Raw genomic sequence first — 25,047 nt, forward strand, 5'->3', positions numbered from 1 at the left:
ATGTAGCAGAACGCATTAAGCATAACCTTAGATCTTTCCAGTAACAAAGTCGTATAAGATTTCCGACGGTGGACTTTTCCTTCCAATTATCTCTAACGAATTTTTTCTGGAGTTGCTGTCTCCAACAGATGGAAGCTCCCTTTCATTTGCCTCATTGGAAAACCAGAGGTAAATAAATTCATGGAGAGACAACGCAACTGTTTTATCATCCTGTGATGAAAATTGCAGCAGCTGATTTGGACTTAGATTTTGAGTCCTTGTAGCGTTAGAAGCTTAAGTGTGGTCTTACAAGAGGCTGCAAGCAAGGCCAAGAGCAGGGTAAAATAGGTGGATACTCCAACATATTAAGAAGATATCCGGCATTTGATATATAGGCAGACTGGACAATAGACTTGGATCACTAAAGTGAAGATCACCATGCTTGGCAAAACAACTCATCACTAATCCATGTAAACATTAAATGCAGCAGCTAACTTATCAACGTTGGCAGACTTGGACATAGAGCCAGGAGAAAAAAGAAGTTTTTTCTTTTTCTACGTTTATTCTTTCCCTTTTTATAAGTTCATATTACTCAAGGTGTATTCTCTATTTGCATACCTTAAGTTGTCTGCAAAGTTTTTCTACTTCAGTTACTATATATGGTCTAACTTTTTAATGCTACATGCATTACTAGAGTGTTATGGCAGGGTAAAAATATAGAAGAGAAACTAAGCAACCAAACAAAACAAAGCACAGATGGTGGGGCAATCAAATCAGGAAAAAATAGTTAAAAAAGCTAGAACATACCCTTGAGGACTTCCTTGAGGACGTATGTAAAACATTGGTTTTAATCCTGGCTCCGGATTACTGCATGAAAATTATCAATTAATGACAAGCACCTTATCTTCCAGTCCCCCAATTAAAATAAGTCAAGCAAGTCAGACTTCATAGTCATCAAACCTATATGCATCAAAAAGGAATAGTGGGCACCTAACAAAAAATAGAATAAAATAAACAGGCATACAGGCGTATCAAAAGGAATTTAAATTATAATATAAAATTTTACAAAAAGCATTCTCCAAGACCAGTGTTGCAAAGAAAAGAAATGGTAACATATGCAAAGTTGCTAGCAAACAAAATTTTACAATCCACATAAAAGCTCAGGCGCTATTATAACTATCACTCACATATGACCATGGCCATCGGTCGCTCGAGTCTTCCTTAGATGGCTTCTTGCACTAGATAATTGGGGGCCAACTTTTCTCACTGTTTCTGCCTTGTCTGAGAAGGTAAAGTTTAGACAACTTAACATAACTGTGTCATGAAATTAAAGAAGCGTCTATCTATATCCCAGCTTCTTACTTGGTATCTGCTTATTTCTCTGCAGTATCAGAACTTCTAGCATTACCCTAAAAGAACAGAAAAGGGTGAAATATTTTAAAACAAAATGACAAGGATCTGAAAATCTAAATAAAACCAAGTAGAAGAAGGACAAACTGTAGTGATCATATAATACAAAGATGAAATAAATTCCAAATCAACTATAACAACTTTCTGTTGCTCATGTCTTCCTTATTGACCCCCCTTGGCGCTGGTAAAGACCTCCTTCAGAAAAGCCAAATGATGTGTCAGTCACTTTAAGTCTTAACCTATTCTGATTCTGAATTAAGAAATACAGACCTTGTCACTGTTGGTAAGATAGACTTCCTCACAGTCCTGAAAAAGCAAGTACTTGAGACCTCAATATCCAAGAACTATCTAGCATAGCTCATCATAATAATTGAGAGATACAAGATATATGACCAGCAGTACCTGCCCTCAGTTGCAACAGATGATCTTCCGCCATTTTATTAATCTTCTGAGCACCTAAGGGTGCCATTGAACTAGTGCCTACTGTTTACCACACAAAGGCAACATTTAGTGATTCCTAACCAGGACATATAGATTAAATTATCTAAGGAAAGCAAATCACCTCCTCTTGGAAGCATCTAACTGAACTTCAACTTGACTTATATTCCTTTGCAGTCTCCCCTAATATGCAGGAGGAAAAAAATATATATACAATTTCGGTAATTTATAGTTGTAGGCCTATGATTCAATCGAGTCAACCAGTAAAAAGGTGCTCTACCAAAATGATAGTAGCTTATACGCTTTTTCACAAGAGTATATAGAAACAGGAAGGGAAACAAAAGGGAAAAAAAATCATCTATGGATGAATCTCCTACTTAATAAGCATATTTTGACATGGCATATCATTCACTGACAAAACCGAAAAACGGGCACCACTAACTAGAGCATTCTGCCCATTGTACGTCATCACTGAATTTGTAAGACTTGCTTTCGTCACTCTTGATTTAAAAGTTCGTTAGTAGGATTCCAATTACAATTCCAGTCATTTTGTCAGTATGCAGCAATAAAAGGTTAAGTGAACCAAATATTCTGCTAAGTAACTCAATAAGAAAGAAAAGACCAACATAGATTTTAAAGAAAGTTTAAACAGATATGACTAAGCAATTTTCATACCGTAAGGGACCTCCTTGAAGAGGCATCGCTTAACTTGCTGCTTACTGGCTAAAACCCTGGATAAGCATGTAAGAAATGAAACATCAAACAATGGAGTATATATATGTTCAGAGGTAAGGGAAGCAAGCGATGTTGAAGGGAGTTAAAGTCAGATAAACCAAAAATACCCATACTCAACATTACCAAAATACCCCTTCTAACATTACAAAAATACCCATACTCACATTATTTCTACTACCAGATGAAGAGGATTCTCACTTCATTTTAGAAGCATCCTGTTAATGTTCCTGGAAGAGTTGCCTTGAATATTGCTAACATCAGCCAGGCCTTTCTCGCTTTCATATTTGCTACAAAATAAATAAATAAATAAATAAATGAAAGCGATAAATCCAATCATCAACGTGGTTCTGTCTAGATTTATTCACAGCTTTGTCTAGTTATGGCATACCAGAACTGCCGTATATGCCACTGCTTTTCTTCATACTTATGAAGCCGCCTTCAGCATTAAAGTACAAAATAATACAACCTTGATATGGTCATCAAACGCAACCCAAACAGCAAACTCGCAGATATCTTCTGATTAGCTACCGAAGTTATAGAGTATTCAGAAAGTTCTGAGACATATTACCTTTGAATTATGGCAGTATTCAAGATACACCTCTGTTAGCTACCAAAGCACTCCTTCTACATACCATGAAGAGATGCAAGACGTTAAACAAACAAAGTTAAATGAGGCATATTACCTTTGAATTACCGCACAGCTTTAGATCATTATTTATCAATTAGAGGAAGGGAGGAACAAACAAAATCAAATGACAACCTCTATCAGTATCACATATGATACGATTTCTTTAGAGCATAGATGTTCACTCTTTTCCTAGGGTAGCAATTCCAGATTTTAATGTAAGAAAACAAATCATACCTTGCATGCACACTGGCTTCTGTTGCAGTTTTTCTGTCAAAGGACCAAAATTAATACCCTATCATTTGCCTATAGTGCCCAGGAAGAATGCATTTTCAATCACTAACAGAAAAATGCTTACTTGAGCTCTTCATCGCCTATTTTGAGATGCTCGATGTCCGATAAAACTTAAAATTTTCTACGGTCCACTGTTATCTCACCAGAAATTTAAAAAAGAAGCAAAAAAATCAGTCTTGCAAAATTGCAAACTCAAAAAGGCCAGAAATCTTTAAAACAAATTATAAACACCCGAATTAACAGATACCATTTTTACAAGCTTGGCCATCTTCAAAGACCTGGGTTAAACCCACTTTAGATTTTCCCTGCAACTACGAAATCACACAAGAAATTCGAAAAGGAAAAAAATAGCATAACCCAAAAACAAGAAATGAAATCCAAACGCATCCTGTGCACCTTAACAGCTGCCATAGCTTTCCGATAACCGCCCGCTCCTAGTGATCTAAGATTAAATGAATGTCTACAGAAACATAAGTGGAACCATTCGTTGAGGATTCGAATGGGTATTGCGAAGCTTCAGTAACAGCGGAGAAATTCAAAGAGAAAAGAACAGTTTTGTAATGTAAATGGGAGAAACGGGAAAATCTGAATACGAAAGAGCGCCTCTTGTGCCTTGGATTTGAAATGAGATGCTTTTACACTTATACCCTTCGCCGGAGGAATAAAAAAACGTGGGGAGAACATTTTAACAAAACTTGGCCATGCAGGTCTCGAACCTGCGACCTTCGCGTTATTAGCACGACGCTCTAACCAACTGAGCTAATAGGCCAGTTTCTTGAGGTGGTGACCCTAAATTATATATTATAGAACATTAACCCCTTACATGCACCAGCATGCCCAAATACCCTAATGATTGCATAACTTGAAAAAAAAGCTGAGCAAAAATTAATAAAAATAGTATGTAATATATAATTTTTGAGGATTTTTTTTTCCAACTGGCTATAGGATATTGAGTTTTTAAAATATTTAATATACGTTAAAAATCCAAAATAAAATTTATGGTAAATATACCTATGGGGAACATTCCAACTATTCAAGGACATAAAGCTTTTAATTATAGACTAAAAAGCATTTTTCACAATCAAAATTATCATCAAATCTTAGGAGACAAACGAAGCAAGTCGACAATTTTTTACAGTTAGAAAATTATAAATATTAAAAAAGAAAAAAGAAAAGTGAGAGTCAATATAAATTTTTTAAAATTACATTAAAGAATATATATGATCTTAGTCATAAAATTTTGAAGGAAAAACTATTTTAGTGTAAACTAAAATTTAAATCACAATCATTTATAATGCATAATTATATAAATATATATATTTAAGTGGATGAGTTAAGTGAGGATAATTAAGAACAGGTCCGCACAAGCTTTAGGACGAATTAGTTTCATATCACAATATAAGGGTCAAAAATGCAAAGAAAACTTTTCAAAAGAGAAATAAAGACACACGACCTCAAAAAAGAAGATGGCTTTAATATGCTTTTTGTGGGATAATGAAACAAATAAATAGGAGTTTTTGGAGGGGAATTATGTCATAATGTCGCCACATTGAGTTAGCCAGTTAGACTAATATATAAATAATTAAACAAATTTTCTAATTAGTTTAGTCAAGAGTTTTGGATAAGACAATCAAATTAAATTCACCATTTTTTCCTCTCCTTTTTGAGTTTAAAACAACATCATCTTGAGTTAAGAAGATAGTGATCCGTCATAATTATATTTGAATAATTCTGTTTTATTAAGTTATATGTGGTTTTTACATGAATATTTTATTTACTCATGAATTAGTACTTTTTTTTCAAATATTACTCTTTAGAATTATATATAAATATTTTAATGTATTTTATTTAAATATATGATTTTAATTATGATTAGATTCATTGCCTCCCCCAATGAATAACTGTCATGGTTGAGTACATTTTCTTATGCTTAAGCAACCATTGAACCAATCTTAGCAAAATGGCTTTCCTTTTAGGCTTTGCATGACTCCATTGTGTCCTCATTCTCTTTTCCTCTCTTGTATGTTTGTTTTAAGTGGCAACTTATCACATCTTTTCATACCATTCATGTCCCTCTTTTCCTCCCTTTATATTGAAATTACTATATTACCCTTCACCTTCCCCTGAGATACCCCATGTCCCTATCTCCTCAACCAGATATTTTTCTTTTCTTGTGAGTAAATTATATTAGTTCTGGTCCTAATGACATATTACAAAAATAACTGCTTTGTTTAAATTCTATGCATTTTCACCCCTTTTTGTATTGACACCAGTGCATTTGAACCTAAACACTGAATTTTAATAGCCAATGATTTACCATGGAGATCAAACCTACCAGTAAGGATTCTATAATTTAACATTTTCACTAACTTATCCCCAATATTTCCATGTACCCCACCCACAATATTCTTCTTTTGTCACCCATTGCATCTGAAAAAAGGGCGGCGTCCTGTGGGGTGCTTATCTGAATCTACATAAGATTTAATGTCATTAATGTTTATTCATTTTAAAAATATGATTATGTCTCATTTCTTATATTGGGGGTGCCAAAAACAAAATCATATGAAAGAAAATGAACGGTACCCATGACAACACGGAGGTTAATGAGTTGATTTTTTTTTAATAAAAAAAATACTCCTCCAATCGTTAATATAGGACCTAATTGTTGACTTGATTTTAATCATAGATATAAGACTTATTTCTCATATTTATCAATTTTTTCTAAATTATCTCTATAGATACTCCCTCAACCATAATAAAGTAGAAGAGTGAAGGAGAATATTAAGGAAGATAATCTTGGTGTTTTAGAAAAAACATATCATATTTTTTATAATTAATTAATTTACCTAACTTCCTTAATCTAATCAAATTAGTTAAATAGGTCTTATATTAAGGATTGGAGGAGTGTTATATACAATCTAAATTATAAAGGGGTATTTTAGTAATTTAATTATTTTTTTAATTTTACTCAAAATAATTAAGTAGCTCTGTTTCAATTAAATTTTAAAATATTTAGCTAAAATATCATACATTATTTTTAATAAATTGGATTACAATACATAAATAATTAATTTTTTTAAAACAACGAGCCATTTTGTGCAGAATCATATGACCCATAAAAAATGTTGGAAGTTCAGAAATTACTTGTATATATATGATTTAAAGCTTATGAAACTTTTCCATGCTGATCATTTATAGCAGTTACTTTTTGATTAATTAAGCATTAATACTTAATAAGCCTGGCCTTATCGCATTAATTAGTTCCATGTAGCTGTACAGAATATATATTAATGGCATGTCCTGAGCAAAGATTCTCACAATATCAGCCTCCCAGAGTGGCTTCCATTTTCCTTCTTTTTCTCTGCAACCAGAGCCAGTGATTCAAACTCAAAACTCATTCTCAACGCAACAAAAAATCATCCGTCTTACTTCCTCTTTCTCCGTTAATCTCCTGCACAATGGTCGTCAACTTTCAACCTTCTTCCTCCTCCTCCTCCTCCGTCTTCAAATCTCTCTGCCTTTGCACGTTTCTCGTCGTCGTCGTCTTCCCCAGTACTGTGGCTTCTTCTTCTTCTTCTTCTGGTTCTGGGGCTGGCTGTTCATGTGACCTCTCAAAAGCTACGAACAGGGACGATGATGCAAGTGAAGTTCTCAGATACAAACTCGGCTCCATAGCTTCCGTTCTGATCGCCGGTGGTCTTGGAGTGGGCCTTCCATTGCTGAGCAAGAAGATCCCAACTCTGAGACCTGAAAATGACATGTTCTTCATGGTGAAAGCTTTCGCCGCCGGAGTGATCCTAGCCACTGGGTTCGTTCACATACTTCCTGAGGCATTCGAGACCTTGAATTCGCCATGTTTAACAGACAATCCTTGGCACAAGTTTCCCTTCACTGGGTTCGTCGCCATGCTGTCCTCAATAGGAACATTAATGGTGGATTCTCTGGCAACTGGGTATTACAAAAGACGACATTTCAGCTCAAAACAAGTTCCTACTGATGAAGAGGAGGGAGATCATCATCATCATCATCACGAACATGCTGATCATATTCATGTTCACACTCATGCGACGCACGGTCATGCTCACGGATCAGCACAAGAGAACCCTGAAACATCAGAGTTAACCAGGCACAGAATCATCTCACAAGTAAGAAACCAAATCACATCAGTACGTAGTTCAATAATATAAGTAATCAGTTTGTTTTACTTTTGGAAAAAGAGGGAGAGATTTGATGTGATTCTTAAGAATAGCTATAAGTTTATGCATAGAGATTTAATTTGAAATATTAATTGGTGGGTTTTGATCAATGGGCGAAGGTGTTGGAGATGGGAATAGTGGTGCATTCAGTGATCATTGGAATCTCTTTGGGTGCTGCTGGCAGCATTGATGCTATAAAGACTCTCTTAGTGGCCCTCTCTTTCCATCAGTTCTTTGAAGGCATGGGCCTTGGTGGTTGTATTTCTCAGGTATTCTACTCTTTATTCACATCATATATATATATGTTATGCCACTTTATTACTAATAGAGTTAGGTCTAACAGAAATGACTAATTTTTCACAACATCGTGAATCAAGATTTAAATATTTTTGTTAGAGCATGTCATTTAGGTAATATGGGTGTTTTCTATATGTTTTTTAAATTAAATTATGTTAAACTAGATATTTTTCATAGTAGATTTTAGGATAAATCACACTATATATTTATGGTTTATAAATAATATAATTTACTGTGAATGTTGAATCTTTTTAATAATTTTCTTACAAAAGTTTATTAGAACACCAAATACGTTTTCTTGACTATTTTCTCTCAAAGATGTTGAAATCTCAGTATGATGTCGTGAAAAAATATTATTATATTTGATTTTTCAAAAAAAAAAAGGTGGGGATTTAGGTCCATGTATTCATTAATCAGTAGAGTCAATGAGTATAATGATTCGGTCAAACATAAACTAAGAAGTTAAAGCAGTATAAATTGTTACTATTAAATTTTCCTCTTAAAGTTGGACATGACTTGTGAGCCAACACTGTGCTTAAAGCTGAAAAGATAAATAAGAGAATGGGCTGCATATGTTGCCATCATGACAACATCTTCTTTCCTTATTCCTTCAATAAACATAGTTACCAACTTTGCCTTAAGAGTAAATTCTCTATGTTACTTCAATAAACATTATTTTATCTCCCATTCTTACTTTTATGGAAAAAGAAATGATAAGTTTATGGTAACTTATATTATCATTTGGTTGAATTGTTGTATATACTCCTTTCGTCCTACTTATATAAACAAATTCTTCCAACTTACTTTATTAAAGTTAAGAAGAATCTTATTAATTCTGTCTTGATTAAAATTTAATAACTTTTTAATTTTACTCTTATTTTTTTCACAATGAAGGGTGCCACTCTGATCTTAACTAAGTTACTTGTAAGAAAAATTTTCAATCCTGAATATAAGTCACTTATAGGCAGTTAATGATATTTTTTAATTTTACTCTTATTTAATTCTCACTAGAAAGAACAAAAGAGAGATGTGAAAATGATTTGTAAATGTAGATGGTGAAATTTTTTTGATAAGGGTAAATTTAGAAAATTTTATTAATTTAATACATTACTTGGTATGCGAAAATGTATTCCAAGTGACTTATATTAAGAATTAGAGTGGTATAATGACATATTTATGTGGAAAATTTAATGATGCATCTTACATATATGACGGGAAAAATATGCTTTTTTATATCTTATAAATAGGATCAGAAGTATGTTCTACTGAAGTTGCAAATAACACTTGAATGTGTGCATAGGCCAAGTTCAAGTCAAGGGCGACAGCAATAATGGCATCATTTTTCTCCCTAACAACACCAATTGGGATAGCAATAGGGATGGGAATTTCAAGTGTGTATGAAGAGAACAGTTCAACTTCTTTGATAGTAGAAGGCATTTTCAATTCAGCTTCGGCTGGCATCTTAATCTATATGGCTCTGGTTGATCTTCTTGCTGCTGATTTTATGAGCCCTAAGCTTCACAGCAACCCGAAGCTCCATCTTGGAGCTAACATCTCTCTTCTTTTTGGCTCTGCCTCCATGTCTCTCTTGGCTAAATGGGCTTAACACCTTCTTCTTCATCTGATGAGATCATTAATTTTTCTGGTCTCTGCTTCAATCCCATCAAAATGATTGTGTTGATGGTTTCTAATAAAAAACCAATTAACACACATTTTGCTTCTGAGATAAAATGTTATATTTTTAGTTTCAATATCCAAGGATGATTTGTTTGCTTAGCCTCAAGGCACTCCATTGTATGAATAATGAAAATATATTTCTTTTTCAGTGTATATTAAATATATTCATATCATGTAATGTATATTTTTTCCCAAAGTTTTTTACACCTAAATACATAATTATCATTTTCATCTAGAAAATTGGACTCCCACCCTATCTCCACGTAATCTTTATTCTTTAGTATATGGAACAATGTTCTCTATCTTTAGAATATATCTAAATATAAGACAAATTCTGAGAATAAAATTAAGCATCCAAAAATTCAAAATTTGGTCTTCGACGAAATGATCAAGTATATATGTCCACAAAGGGGCCCCTTCAACTTTAAGCTTATCAAGTGTGGCCCCCAACTTGAGCTTGTCTTGTCAAGTAGAGCGATTAAATTAGATTTCAAAAGAAAAAAAAATTAGTTTGGTATATCTGTAGGATATTATTAAAAAAAAAAAAGATCTATGCCACAGCGATTTATCAATAATATGATTTATTATAGTTCTTATTTTCCCACAAATTCAAAATTTTGTCTTCGATGAAATGATCAAGTATACATATACATGTACACAAAGGGGCCACTCCAACTTTGGGCTTATCCAGTGCGGCCCCCAACTTGAGCTTGTCTGCTCAAGTAGAGTGATTAAATTAGATTTCAGAAGGGAAAAAAATTATTAGTTAGGTATATCTTCAGGATATTATAAAAAAATCTATCCCACAGCGATTTATCAAGAGTAAACGTGCATCTAGCACTCCAATTTTATTTCTCAGGTACATCAAACACCCTGATCTTTTATATAGTGCATTCAACACTCTGATTTTATTTCTTTGGTGCGTCTAGCACCTTAATCTTATTTTTGGTGCATCTCGTATCCTAAAAATTAAAATGCTAAATATAACTAAAAAGTTAACATAATATTGGGGTGCTGGATACAACATATAAAAGATCAGGGTGTTAATTAAATACACTTATAAAATAAGAGTAGGATGCTGAATAGACATTTACCTATTTATCAATAATATGATTCATTATACTACCTCAGGTTCTTAATAAAAGACCTCGTTTAATTTTTATTTTAATTATAAATATAAAATCTCAATCTACTTTGTTTCTCATATTTATGTATTTTTTTTCAAGACAATCCTTCTACTAGTAGTAGTGCTAGTCAATATACTTAATTAGCAAAGATATTTTAAAAGAGACAATATCTATTTATTACAAATAACTAATTTAATTTATTTCCTTAATCTTTTCAAATTAGTCAACTAGCTCTTATGATTAGGACCGGACATAGTAGTTTTTATTTTATATTAATATCAAATTTAAATTTTTCCATAATTTTGCTCCACCATCTTTTCTTATGCTGGATGAATTATTTATCCCTCGTTTTATATAAATATAGCAGAGTTGAAGAATAACTAACATTGAATGATCAATAGAAGCACCACTTTTAGTGCCCGTTTAGATTGATGTGGAGAAGTGACTTTGTATTGTACAGATAAATATGAATATGTGAAAGAAATTTCATTTCGTAAAACATAAAAACACTTATTTTTAGCCGATGGCATACGTAGTATCATTGTATCAGTTCAACCGTATATATTTGACCCAAGAAATGGAATAAGTAGCCAGGAAAGGCATCAACGTAGGAGGCATAGAATGCTGTTCTGTGTGATAAGAAAGAGAGTGAACATGTCCATTGCACATTGTTCGGCCATGGCATCTCTGTGTTCTGGTCAGGCTCAGTTCTTATGCATGCCATCCATTTACGGACGATACAGTTCAATAATATTCTCACAACTGTTCAAGCCATATCCACATAGAAAAGTCTAAACCAATTCTAATATCAGACAATGACAATCTAAACTAAGCAAACTACATGGAAACCTAAACTAAAAGCTTACTTTTCCTAAAGCATCTTCACTAGTACAAGGATCACAAGAACCATACAGTTTCTGGTAATTTTTATACATATTAGCAGAAAGATTTGGAATCTGCTTCACAGGTATCTAATGCTTGTCCTGCTTCAATCCCTCTTTGTCACGCCACTTACACACGGTGCTTCTTCTTGCTGGTGCTTCCATGGAAGAAAAGTTAGACAAAACCCAGCAGAGAAAGATGAAGCTTTGAGTAGAAAGCAAGCAAACCCACAAAAGGGGCATAATAAAAATCATAACTTTAATCTTTTGCCATGGCTAAGCAAGCATCTATACCCACACGGAATGAGCATACAAAAGACATTGCTCAAAATGATCATACTGCTTCCTTCCCATAAATAGGCCTTTCTCTGGTTTTGTGTGCCTTTTTTAAATTTCATTCATTCCCTTTTATGTGTACATCTTGAAGCAAAGCATGAAGTCCCAGAGAATCACTTTAACTTCCATGGTTCTAATTACTCTTCATTCCTTCTTTCTGGGCAGTTCTAGGGCTCTTCCAACTCTGCAATACTTGTTATAAAACCCCACCGTTGGACTGCGTTATTCTGGTCGTTACAAAGTCTCACATAGCAGCACAGTTCATTGCACTGGGCTTTGAGCAGTAACTGAAAGAAGCAGAGGTGAACTGAAAAATGAGAAGTTGCTTTCTTCTTCTCTATCTGACTCTAGCGATTATTTCTCTCACTCATTGTGGTATGTCTACTATCTCAGGACTATATCAGATTTATCTATCTGCTGCACTGATTTGAATCTTTAATATTGATGGGTTTGATTTCTTGGAAGTTTATCTTTGCTCATTTGTCTAAACTGGACTCTTTGAATTTCCCAATTTGCAGATGCAGAGAGATCGATGAGAGTATCAAAAGGTACAAAACATGGGAGAATTCTGACACACAAGCACATGAAGAAGTTAAGAATGGCGGTCAAGCATTTTGATTTTTCTTCTTTTGAGTTTTCAAATGCACAGGGTGTTGACTCATCATCTCCTTTACCACCTTATGAATCTCTGGCTCCTATTCCTTTGCCACAAAATAGCCCACCGTTTTGTTATCCTCCCCCACCTCCGATGGGCCTTCAATTACCACCTCCAGGCCCACCTGGTTCTCTTCCCACACCAACCCCACAAAGTATCCCAAACTCGCCCGGCATGGGTTCACCATTACAGAATCCTCCAATTATTATCCCAGGCCCACCAGGTAATGTTCCCACATCACCTGGGTCCACATCAGGCCCACCAAATACTATCCCATCCCCAGGTGGAGGCACCGGTCCAGGATCGCCTGAAATACAAAATCCTCCCATTGTGCTCCCAAGCCCTTCTGGATCTACGACGAGCCCACCAAGTGCTATCCCATCCCCGAGTGGAGGCACTGGGCCCGGCTCGCCTGAAACACAAAATCCTCCGATCATTCTCCCAAGCCCTCCTGGATCTACAACAAACCCACCAAGTACTATCCCATCTCCGGGTGGAGGAACTGGGCAAAATCCACCTACAACGAACCCACCAAATGCAATTCCACCTCCAAATGAAGGTAATGTTCCAGGCTCCCCAGAACCAATACAAAATCCTCCAATTATTCTTCCAGGCCCACCCGGGTCAACCATGAGCCCGCCAGGTACAAACCCATCTCCCGGTGGTGGCGGTGGCGGAGGAGGCAGTGTTCCCAGCCCAACAGTGTTTGAGCCTCCTGTAGTGTATCCGCCACCTTCAGTGCCTCCCCCTCCCAGGCGGATGGCCCCAAGTGGAGCCCTATGGTGTGTGGCTAAGCCATCAGTCCCGGACCCAATAATGGAAGATGCTATGAACTATGCCTGTGGGACAGGAGCAGATTGTGATCCCATTCGGCCCAATGGGCCTTGCTTTGAGCCCGACACTGTTATTGCACATACTTCATTTGCCTTCAATAGTTTCTGGCAAAATTCCAAGGCTGCCGGTGGGAAATGCGACTTTGGAGGCACTGGCATGCTCGTTTCAGAGGACCCAAGTGAGTCTTTTATTTCTAAGAAATTTGAATTCTATTGTTATAAATATATACTACTTTATGTTTGAAGTAATTTATGTTGTTTTATTTTTCCTTTTTGGTTCATGCGCAGGCTACGATGGATGCCAGTTTGTCTACAGATAATTGAGAGATTCTTTATGCAACTTTTGGAGTCTGCCATGAAACAACAACGAACACACCAATTTCTTTTTCCTTCATTTTTCATATAATCTTTATTTGGGAAATAAGATATTTTTGTCAGCTTTAATTTTCTATTACTTTTGGAATTTGAAAGGGAAAAATTACACCTAGATTTTTTTGTAAGTAGTGCAGGATTAATGGCTTAATGTCATTGATTAATTTGTGGTCTTTTCATTTGTAAGTATTGTAGGATTGGGCATCATTAAATGGAAGTTACTAAATAGAAGGTGGATGTGTAGAGGGCATAGGAATAATATTGAAATGTAAAACTATATATTTCAACATGATTTAATAATTACGTCATGTCGCAACAATACGTATACCATGCAATTTTTGTTTTATTTATAAATTATTTTTAAATAATTCGCAAGTATTGACAATTAACCATTCATAATTTTTCAAATTTCAAATATTATATCAACTTTTCAAAATTATTCTTACACTAGAATTAATCTATTTTATTAGCTTTTATGCCCAAATTTAAGACAATATGTATTACGTTAATTAAATTGATATTTTTCTTCTGAAATCGTCATTCTCCCTAATTAATAAATATACATTTTTATTTCTGTGTAATGGAAATTTACCAAACAGAGCTAAAGATGAATTTGAATGCAAGAATTTGCGTGGATTCAAGGTCTACTTGGGACTAAGAATAGAAGTATGGTCATATGTCAAATTTATTTGAGAACTAATAATATTACGCACTATCTATATAATATATATAATAATGTATTTACAAAAAAAATTTTTACTCATAAGTTATAAATAGCAGAACTCACTTTAAATTCCATATGAAATATAAAATAATAATGAGTAGTCAAAATTATCGAACAGAAATATGATTAATGAAATTACAGTCAACTAATCAACTATATATAAAGAATAAAGGGATGAAGGAATTGCTTTATTGTCAGCTGCCAAATTAGACCCAACGTAAGCGGCAGCACGTAATTCCATTGAGATAATAATCGGATACAGTTCCATTAAGATGAGCATAGAATTCCATTGAAAGGTCATCCGATAAATTTCCATTAAGATGAGACTTAATAATAGTCTTTTTGGGGAAAAAAAATAGTAAGATTTGATTTTTTAATGAATTTTTTTGGGGCCATTTTTATGACACAAGTTTAAATGAGTAGAATGTTGAGGACTTAAAAATGTTTACAAACAGCCGCACAAATTACTAGCTGACAAAATATTCATTTTAGTAGCTAATAAGAGTCGTTCCAATAAAAAGTCAGTTCATAATCCACAAAGTTGTGAATTAAAATTTTTTCATGTTGGAACTTATCTCGGCATGTTGCTTGCTCGTTAAATATATATTTATATAGTATATATATGTGCATGTAGTAATAATTTGGAAAAATAGTAAAAAAAAAGACAGTGAAATTAGAAAAATTACCAATTAGGACCCATGACAATATTAGTATGGGTTTTGACAACAATTTTTGTGAACCGGTCCTTGTGTATAATTTTTCTAATTTCACAGTCCTTTTTTGTGATTTTTTCTAATATTTTCTTCACATACCACCAAAAAAAACATTTCAAACTACTGTCTCTAATTCTTAATATAAGAGCTAGTTAACTAATTTAAATATATTAAGGAAGTTTGATAAGTTAGTTATTTGTAATAAATATATGTTATCTTTCCTAGGATATTCTTACTAATCATGTGTATTAGTATAATTACTATGTAATGAAATATTTAACATGTGTAATTATTATAAGGATTACTTTAAAAATAAATAAATAAATATAAGAAACAAAATAATTAAGATCTTATATTTAGAATTAAATTGAATGTCAAACTAACTGAGAACGTGGTAACATGATCTTTCAATCATGCCCATGGAAGTCTAAGTGGTGATCAAGTATAGTGTGAGAATATAAGACGGTTGCCTTAATAGACTCAACGTCACTCCGTCGCAACCCACAAAGATCCGTAGACAACCCAAATTCCAAAAGCATTTCTGTGTTACTTGCAGGATTTGTATTTGACCATCACCAATTCACTGATCAGCAGCCAAACGAATCTTGTCCATAGTTGATTATAAAACTCCACCATTACTTCGTCTTCTTCCCAACAACAAACTCCATCAAGACTCAGATATAGATCATGGAGATTCAGATCTTCTTCACCTTGTTCTGCTTCCTTCTTATGATATACAAGCTATCAACTTCTAATAAGCCCATCAAAACCTTACCCCCAGGCCCATGGAAACTACCTTTTATAGGAAACCTTCACCAACTTGCAGGCTCGTCACTGCCTCATCATTCTCTTAGAGACCTTGCAAACAAGTATGGACCCATCATGCACCTTCAGCTAGGACAAATTTCCAGCATTGTAATCTCTTCGCCTGAGTTGGCCACAGAGATCATGAAAACCCATGACCAAATCTTTGCCAACAGACCTAGAATTCTTGCCGGTGAGGTCTTCGCTTATAATTGCACAGACATAGCCTTTTCGCCTTATGGAAACCATTGGAGGCAACTTCGAAAGATTTGTATGTTGGAGCTTTTATCTGCAAAGAGGGTCCAATCCTTCAGAACGATAAGAGAAGAGGAAGTTTCGTTGCTGGTCAAGAACATATCTGAAGAACACGTTGGTTCTGTCATGGACCTTCGTAAGAAAATGATGCCGCTCACAAATTCAATAGTTGCACGTGCAGCTTTTGGTGAAAGAACAAAGAACGTAGAAGAAATCTTGTCGAATTTGGCATATGGGATTCAACTGGCGAGTGGTTTCTCAATTTTTGATCTCTTTCCTTCACTCAAAATCCTTCAAGTGATCACTGGGACGGAAGCGAAAGTTAAGAAGGTGGGCAACGTGATTGATAGGACGCTTGAAAATATCATCAATGACCACAAAGAAAAGAATGGTGAAGCAAAGGAAGAGGATCTCGTCGATGTTCTCTTGAGAGTTCAAAAGGAGAATAACTTGGAAATTCCCTTAACTCTAGACAACATCAAGGGTGTTATCTTGGTTAGTATGTTCTTATTAAACCTCAATTCAATATGAAGGACCCTATTATTAAGTTGCATTTTTTCTAACTTATGAAATATGAGATCTTACACAGTATACTAATGTGGTTCCTAATGTTCATTTCAGGACATTTTTGTCGGTGGAACTGACACTGCAGCAACAACTGTGGAATGGGCGATGTCAGAATTGCTGAAAAACCCAGAGAAAATGGAAGAGGCACAAGAAGAGGTGAGAAGGGTGTATAAAGACAAAGGATATGTAGACGAATCAAAACTTGATCATTTGAAGTATTTAGGAGCAATCATTAAAGAAACCATGAGGATGCACCCACCTTTGCCACTGCTAGTTCCAAGAGAAAACAGTGAACGCTGTGAAATCTATGGTTATGAGCTACCTCACAAGACTAAGGTCATGACCAATGTTTGGGCGATTGCAAGAGATCCCAAATATTGGAATGAACCTGAGAAATTTCAACCAGAGAGATTCATTAACAGCTCAATTGATTATAAAGGAACAGACTTTAAGTATATTCCATTTGGTGCTGGAAGAAGAATATGCCCAGGAATCACATTTGCTTCTGTTGTTATTGAGCTTGTTCTCGCCAATTTGCTTTACCATTTTGATTGGAAACTTCCAAATGAGATGAAGTGTGAAGAGTTGGATATGACTGAATCCTTTGGTGCCACTGTGAGAAGGAAGAATGGTTTGTGGGTTATTCCTAGTGGTTATCATCAGACTTAACGCTATGATTACGACCTATTTTGGAAAAAAAGAAAAGACTATAATTACTTATTATTACTTTAGTCAATAAAGGATGATTCGGTGATCTGCAAGTCATTGGATCTATGTTAAAGATGAGAGTTTTTTACCCCAACAGAAGAGATGGCCGGTGGAAGCTAAGTTAATAAAACAGAAAAGTGAAATGTTTGTGGTGTAGAATGAGAGTATGAATAATCCATGCTTTGTACTCTCTCTATTTTGATATTTGTATGTTTTCAGAAGAATCTTTCTTGTTTGACTTTACATGTAATTTTAATAGTTCAATATATTGATATTCTCTTTATTATATTCTTATTTACAATTTTAATGCAGCATCTAGAAGCCAAAATTCTGAATCCCACTATATTTTGTGATGAATTAAGTCCAACTTTTTTCCCCAAAAAAAAAAAATGAAGCGCAACTTACTCTTATTGCTATATTCCTCCTCCTATCTATCTTATCAGAGACCACGATTGCATATGCTTGGAAGTTTTGATTTATAATTCATATGGAATGAGTTTGATGTGTATATTATTTTCTTTTTTTGTTTTGAAAATAAAAAAATTATTTTTTAGTTTTGCATTATATATGATGATGCAGCTTACACATCCTTTAGATTAATTGGCATTCATGTCAGCCTTAATTCCTGTTAGTTATATGATGATGCAGCTTACACATCCTTTAGCTTATGGCATTCATAAGATATCAAAATGTCTATCTAATAATAATTTTTTTTTTTTAAAAAAGAGTTAAGAAATTGAAGTATCATTTTGCGCCAATCAACCAGATAAAGAATGTTGTCCGTAAGGGTTATGAACCAATTTATATATTTAATGGTCTTATAATTTTTTAAAGTATTGATTTATTATATAAGATTATTTTACGCACACACTTTTTATTTACGTATGTTTTGCGTAGAAAATTAAATATACTTCCAAATATTCAATAATGAAAAAATACAAAAAAAAAAAATTGAATTGCTGTAAAAATATTTCCACGAATTCTAAATTAGTTTCCCGATTGGCTGACGCTGACGATTCTACATTCCCTACCTCGGGGCGCACGAGAAGGCAAAAAGACAAAAAGTTGATGAGAAGATAATCTCTCTCTACTTTTTTCTCCCCGCCTTACCTCATTCCTGTTATTAAATTACCAAATAAATGGTTGAGATTTAATAATTTATAAAACTATTCTTTTTATTTTCAAGTAGTCTACAGTTGTGAAATGATCGGATTAAATTTTATAAATTGAATTTATTTATTTATTACATATTTTTTGCGTAGAAAATTAAATACACGTCCAAATATTCAATAATGAAAAACAAAAAAAAAAACAAAAAAACTTGAATTGCTGTAAAAATATTTCCACGAATTCTAAATTAGTTTCCCGATTGGCTGACGATTCTACATTCCCTATCTCGTGGCGCACGAGAAGGCAAAGAGACAAAAAGTTGATGAGAAGATACTCTCTCTCTACTTTTTTCTCCCCTCCTAACCTCATTCCTGTTATTAAATTACCAAATAAATGGTTGAGATTTAATAATTTATAAAACTATCTTTTTTATTTTCAGGTAGTCTTCGGATTAAACTTTACAAATTGAATTTATTTATTTTTTGCAATATTACAATCATAATTTTATAAATTATTAAATTTTAACTACTCATTTAGACTATATTTGGATTTCCGTTTGCAGTGGCAAATATGCCTAAAAAAAATATAAAACACACCTTGATAGATAGCTTATTTGAAGAAGTCCAGTTGTTGGGCACAACGTTTTTGTAAATGGACTTTTTGTTTCATCTTACGTTGCAAATGACGCAAATGACGCAATATTTTGCTACGTCAGATGTAAAAGTTTATTGCTTATTACCTCCGGTCCTTATTATAAGACCTCGTTTGACTTTTTGTTTGGTCCTAATTATAAGACCCCAATCTATTTTTTCTCTCATATTTATGCATTTTTTTCCAAGATAGTCCTTTTAATAATGATAGTTCTAGCCAATACACTTAATTAGCAAGGATATTTTAGGAATGACAACACTTATTTATTACAAATAACTAACTTAACTTACTTTCTTAATCTCCTCAAATAAGTCAACTGGGTCTTATAATTAGGACCGGAGGTAGTATATGATAACCTTATTGATAATTGATTTGTAAGTATCTTTATTAATACTTTTTGAGCCTAAAAACATATCCTGACTCTCTAGTGAGTTTTCACCTAAATTTTTTGGTGTAAAAAAAAAAAAGACATAAAAGTACTAATTTTCAATTGAGCTCTAAAAATCTGTATAAATAAAATAAAATAATATTCAATAGCGATATGCACAAAAATTACATTAATATATCTAATTAAGTATTTTTTATTATTTATAATTTTTCTTATAATACATTAACTCTTTATTTTTATACTTTTAATCTTAATATTTTTCTTAAATTTATTAGATTATATACATTATATATATAAAATAAGACTCGCACTCCTTTTAGTTGTTTTATATCTAAACTTATTTTTCAATTACTCATCCAAACAAGTTTCAATTTATCAAGCTGATTTTTTTATAAACACTAATATAAACATAAATCATACTACCTCCAGTCTTTAATATAAGAGTTAGTTGACTAATTTGAGTAGATTAAAAAAACTAGTTAAGTTAGTTATTTGCATTAAAAAATACATAAATATGAGAAACAAAGTGGATTAGGATCTTATATATATAACCAAAATAAAAGTTAAACAAGCTTTATATTAAAGATTGATAGTAGTATTATACTAGTTGAATTTTATCCTAACTCACATCCACCGCTAATCCAAATGTATCCTTAACAATTCAATGATAGGAATAAAATGAGGGGAAAGAAAAGAAAAAAGAAAAATACCATAAAAATACTTTTAAATTTTAAAATTTCAAATCAGTCTTATTTACTATACATTAATAGCAATGGATAATATTTGAAAAGCAAATGACAACACATTTTTAGAACTATTCCTGATTTAGGATTTTAAAATTTTAAAAGCTTTTTTGGGAATTTTTCCAAAGGAACAAGGGATGAGAAGATAATCCAAAATCTAAATCTCTGCTGCGTGACACACGAAAAAGGCAAAATATCGCAAAACACACTTAGGAAGCACTCAGCACTTAAACAGCAAAACAAGAGTGTGGTGTCATCATTATATCAATAGAATATATCCTTTCTTGGTCGCCACTTCTCTTCATACCTCTAACTCTAAAAATTAAAAAAAGAAAAGAAAACATGAATACCGGAATATTTATTAAAATTTTAAGATTGATATGATATAAATTTTCCCCAATTCATTGTGCTTTTAAAAAAATCATTTCCTATAGTTGGCCGTTTCATTTAACATTGGATGCATCTGAAGCAACCCAAATGTGTTTTTTTTTGTTTTATTTTATTAATATATATAATGAGTATAAATTAGGGACAAGGGTTGAGTTTGACGGAAAGGACTAATCTCTTTAACAACAAATGCTTGTTGAGAGAGGTATACATATTTAATACTTCATAGGCAATAGTTTCATGAATGAGATTACCTATAATCGAAGAATTTTGTGATTATTATGACAAACCAAAGAAATTTTCATAAATTATTTTTATTATGTTCAAAATTTATAAAATTATAAAATATTTTCAGTCATTGAACTTATTTTAAGATAGAGAGAATGAAACATTAAAAATACAATATCTTATAGGATAGTGTGAGCGTGTGTGTGTTCTTCAAAAAAGGAATCATTTACAGAAGTTGTATTTAAGAGCGATATATCTCAACGAAACGCACCAAATGAGGATGATAATTTGCAAAATGGGGCTTTCAATTATTAAATGTATGCATAATTATAATTCAACGCAGCGTTATAATTAAGATTTTTTTAAAGAAAAATAGAAAGTTCATGCAGTTTGGGTCTTAAGATTTTTTTTTTAAATATTGACACCAAGCAAAATGCTGTTACTTCCTATAAATAAAATAAAATACAATGAACTCTAAAAAAATTTTCTTATAAAAAGAATCAAGACAAGTATGAATTATTTATTTTGTAATAATTAATTATCTTTTGTCTAGTTGTTTATTAAATATAAAAATTTATTGATATTGAACAAAAAGGTAGTGGAGCACCAACGACCAGTGAATAGGAGGATGTCCCAGTCCCACTAGCAATCTATTCCTCGGATCAACCGCTGAATGGGTCGAATTAAAGGTCGGCAAAAACGTGCGATGTTTCATTATTACAATTAATGACTTGACCTATAATGCCTCACTAACACAACAATTCTTAAAATTCTTATACATAAGCCTTTACATTCAATTAGGCCTCTCTGTTCAATACAAATATTGTTTGGTATTTTGTATTATTTCTATAGATTAATACCATCATAAATATAAGAACTAGATAAAAAGTTTATTTTCATATTAAATATGAGATCTTAATTCTCTTTGTTTCTTAAATTTATAATTTATTCTTCAAATATTCATATTAATTGCACATAGTAAGGGAGTTCCCACCATGAAATACTAATGATGCATATGATTAGAAATGGTATTTTAAAAAAACTAATATATATTTATTATAAATAATTAACTTAGCTAATATTCTTAATATATATAAATTAGTTATTCAGATTTTATTTGGCAAAAATTTTATTTAAATTTTTTATTAAGAATTGTAGGTAGTACTCTCTCGGGTTCTATTTATAAGCTTTAAATTAAGGACAGGGTGTGGTCTATTTTATAACCTTCAATTTGCTCTCTTTTCAATTTTATCTTTAATTATTCATTTTCTCTCTTCTGTCATAATCTCTCTTATCATATTTTTCCACACATTCTTTTTTCTCTTTTTTCTTATTTATTACAAGGGCATATATGAAAACAAAAATATATTTCTAACTCTTAATTAATTTTAACTAATTATTCGTTATTTATAAATTAATTTTTTGAAGCTTATAATAAGGACAAGAAGAAGTGTTATTTTATTTTTTTATAAAAGAAAATATTGTTGGTCACTTCACCTTATTCCTCGCATTGAGTTTACTATTCAACGGGAAAGAGTCGCGTTCATAGTAACGGTCGGAAGAAACGCACTGCGATTGATGGCTATTGATGATTTTTTTTTGTGTGGCCAGAATTAAGGACTATTGACTGATGCCAAAAAACCAAGGAAAGGACTTACGATATAAATTATTTAGATTAAATTGACATTGTTGACTACTTTTTAATTATTATATTAATTTTTTAAATATAATATATGGTTTCATGAGGATCTTGACAGATACAATGAAGTACTCGTAGTTAATTTGGTGAAGTTCGCAGTCTTTCGGTCAGCTTGACGTTTAGCAAGCGAGGCAGCCACCTTCTTTGAAAGTAATCTAACTACCTCTCTCTTTGTTTATGTTTTCTATTTTATTCTTATTGAATACAATAAAAAATGCGTAAAAGAAAATGTACAGCATTTTTTTTAACACCATTTCTTTAATAGGAAAAAATACAAAAAAATTTATCAATTTAATACATTTTTTTGTGACACCAATTTAATGTGTTTCTTGATATACGAAAATGGGTACATGTGACCTATATGTAGGAACAAAGTGTTATCTCATATTTCTCAAAATTTATATGTAGAGGTACGGTGTGTGAAATAAAAAATTAATTACTTATCAATTCTAGTTATTTATACGTGCAGTGACATCGAAAAGTTTGACATGTAAATGCAGAATTTTAACTTGTAAATGGGATTAAGAAAATAATTAATTTTCTTACTTGATTACTTAATTATAATCGGCCTTTTTTTATATTTAATAATTTTTGGTTGGAAAAGGAATATTAAATTAGCATAGAATAAGTACTTAGTCAAACCATATAGGATTTGGAAGATTACACATTCTGTTAGTGGAGTGTGATTTCCGTGTGCCATAAACAAGAAGCTTAAGGAATATTTAATATAATTTAACATGTTTGGTATGAATGAATAATCAAAGGACATAGAGAGATGACAAAAAAAAAAAAAAGGAAATGAGAGCAAAAATGAGAAAAATACTTAATTGACCTAATTAAAAATCTTTATTACTCTAGACTTGTAAGCTTGATATACTTTGTAATTTAGATTCAAAGTCAAAAATTTGAAGGATTTTTAGCTCCGCAAGCACAGATTCTTGTTTGGGATATTGACTATAACTCGATGCTTCAAATATAATGTTGATTTCCAAGTTTCAAATTAGGTATTTATGAATATAATAGTTTAACACATAATTTGACATTTTGATTATAATTTCAACGATAAAATCATTAAATTTAGCACCGCCAATTTTTCATAGAAAAAATTTAGGTCAAATAAAAGTATCATAAGTATTCATTTTGCAAACCTAACAATATTTTCCAAGTGCATGTAATCATTCATCATCTTATCACGCGGACTTACCCAACCAATGTTTTTTTAATTTTTCTTAAGTGGCATGGAATTCTTGAGGCTATGGAGGCTTATCCTTTGACATTATTTAATAAAATCCCATATTTTAATAATATATATAAATACTCCTTCTATTTTTAAAATAAGAATCCAAATATCTTATTTAATCATAACATATATGACATAATTTTCCTAAAATAATTTTGTGTAAGATTAGATTATATATCAATTTATAAGTTAAATAAATTAGTTTTGAAAAATAATAAATATGAGAAATAAAATGAACTGAGATATCATATTTTGGATGAAAATCCACCATCTACCTATATCTATATTTAAGATTTGAAAATTTTTTAAAAGTACATCAAAATTACCTGCTTAACAAATAATTAATGATTAGTACGGAAAATGGACGAAGTTAAAAAAAATTAGAATATTAACTATAGTGCTATTTTTCTTAGTCGGTATGCTTTATGTAAAAATGAATTTAATTTAAATTTGAAATCAAGGTAGGATAAATATAATATATAAATTATCCTCATCTTTTAATCTTTTAACAACTTTTATCAGGAAATAAAGCTCGGCACAGGATGAGAATTCCCTGCAACTTGAGAATTTAAAATGTCATATCATTGTAATGGAGTGTGATTCTGATGAGCCATAAACGAGAGGAATTAGTTGGCAAAAAAAAAAAAAAAAAAGAAGAGGAGTTAAGTCCTGAGTAACTCATGGCCCATTTGTAAGTTTTATTAATTATATCATTTTCATGTATCACATGAAATTTTAAAAACAAATTATATTATTTACTATTTGTTAATAATGTAATTCACTAAAAATTATACTACCTCCGATCCTAATTATAAGAGCCAGTTGACTAATTTGAGGAGATTAAGAAAGTAAGTTGAGTTAGTTATTTGTCTTAAATAGGTATTGTTTTTTCTAAAATATCCTTGCCAATCAAGTGTATTGACTAGAACTATCATTATTAGAAGGACTACTGTGGAAAAAAATGTATAAATATGA

The 25,047-nt window shown here is 32.2% G+C and overlaps 3 protein-coding genes, 2 long non-coding RNA genes and 1 other non-coding gene across 6 annotated transcripts; 3 read left to right on the forward strand and 3 right to left on the reverse strand.

Moving 5' to 3' along the window:
• Window positions 1-1,534: 1,534 nt before the first annotated feature.
• On the reverse strand, window positions 1,535-1,828 carry LOC114714221 (uncharacterized). The gene is made up of 3 exons (XR_003737427.1): window positions 1,792-1,828; window positions 1,660-1,695; window positions 1,535-1,584 (listed from the first exon to the last, which is right to left on the reverse strand). It is a non-coding gene; the product is annotated as an uncharacterized LOC114714221 (long non-coding RNA).
• A 1,331-nt stretch (window positions 1,829-3,159) lies between these two features.
• Window positions 3,160-3,602, reverse strand: LOC114714226 (uncharacterized). Its single transcript, XR_003737429.1, has 3 exons — window positions 3,546-3,602; window positions 3,425-3,457; window positions 3,160-3,186 (listed from the first exon to the last, which is right to left on the reverse strand). It is a non-coding gene; the product is annotated as an uncharacterized LOC114714226 (long non-coding RNA).
• A 575-nt stretch (window positions 3,603-4,177) lies between these two features.
• TRNAI-AAU (transfer RNA isoleucine (anticodon AAU)) lies at window positions 4,178-4,250 on the reverse strand. Its single transcript has one exon. It is a non-coding gene; the product is annotated as a tRNA-Ile (tRNA).
• A 2,542-nt stretch (window positions 4,251-6,792) lies between these two features.
• On the forward strand, window positions 6,793-9,753 carry LOC114714211 (zinc transporter 1-like). Its single transcript, XM_028898940.1, has 3 exons — window positions 6,793-7,626; window positions 7,797-7,946; window positions 9,275-9,753. Exons 1-3 carry the CDS (start codon window positions 6,940-6,942, stop codon window positions 9,578-9,580), a joined length of 1,143 nt encoding a protein of 380 aa, XP_028754773.1. The 5' UTR covers window positions 6,793-6,939; the 3' UTR covers window positions 9,581-9,753.
• A 2,341-nt stretch (window positions 9,754-12,094) lies between these two features.
• LOC114714252 (leucine-rich repeat extensin-like protein 5) lies at window positions 12,095-14,030 on the forward strand. Its single transcript, XM_028898987.1, has 3 exons — window positions 12,095-12,370; window positions 12,514-13,662; window positions 13,772-14,030. The coding sequence occupies exons 1-3, from the start codon at window positions 12,310-12,312 to the stop codon at window positions 13,801-13,803; spliced, it is 1,242 nt and encodes a 413-aa protein (XP_028754820.1). The 5' UTR covers window positions 12,095-12,309; the 3' UTR covers window positions 13,804-14,030.
• Window positions 14,031-15,806: 1,776 nt separating this feature from the next.
• Window positions 15,807-17,847, forward strand: LOC114714241 (cytochrome P450 71D10-like). Its single transcript, XM_028898976.1, has 2 exons — window positions 15,807-16,846; window positions 16,973-17,847. The coding sequence occupies exons 1-2, from the start codon at window positions 15,980-15,982 to the stop codon at window positions 17,585-17,587; spliced, it is 1,482 nt and encodes a 493-aa protein (XP_028754809.1). The 5' UTR covers window positions 15,807-15,979; the 3' UTR covers window positions 17,588-17,847.
• Window positions 17,848-25,047: the final 7,200 nt, after the last annotated feature.

Source organism: Neltuma alba, unplaced genomic scaffold, assembly GCF_004799145.2.
Source record: "Neltuma alba isolate B1F8T4 unplaced genomic scaffold, ASM479914v2 tig00001932_pilon, whole genome shotgun sequence".
NCBI lineage: Eukaryota > Viridiplantae > Streptophyta > Magnoliopsida > Fabales > Fabaceae > Neltuma > Neltuma alba.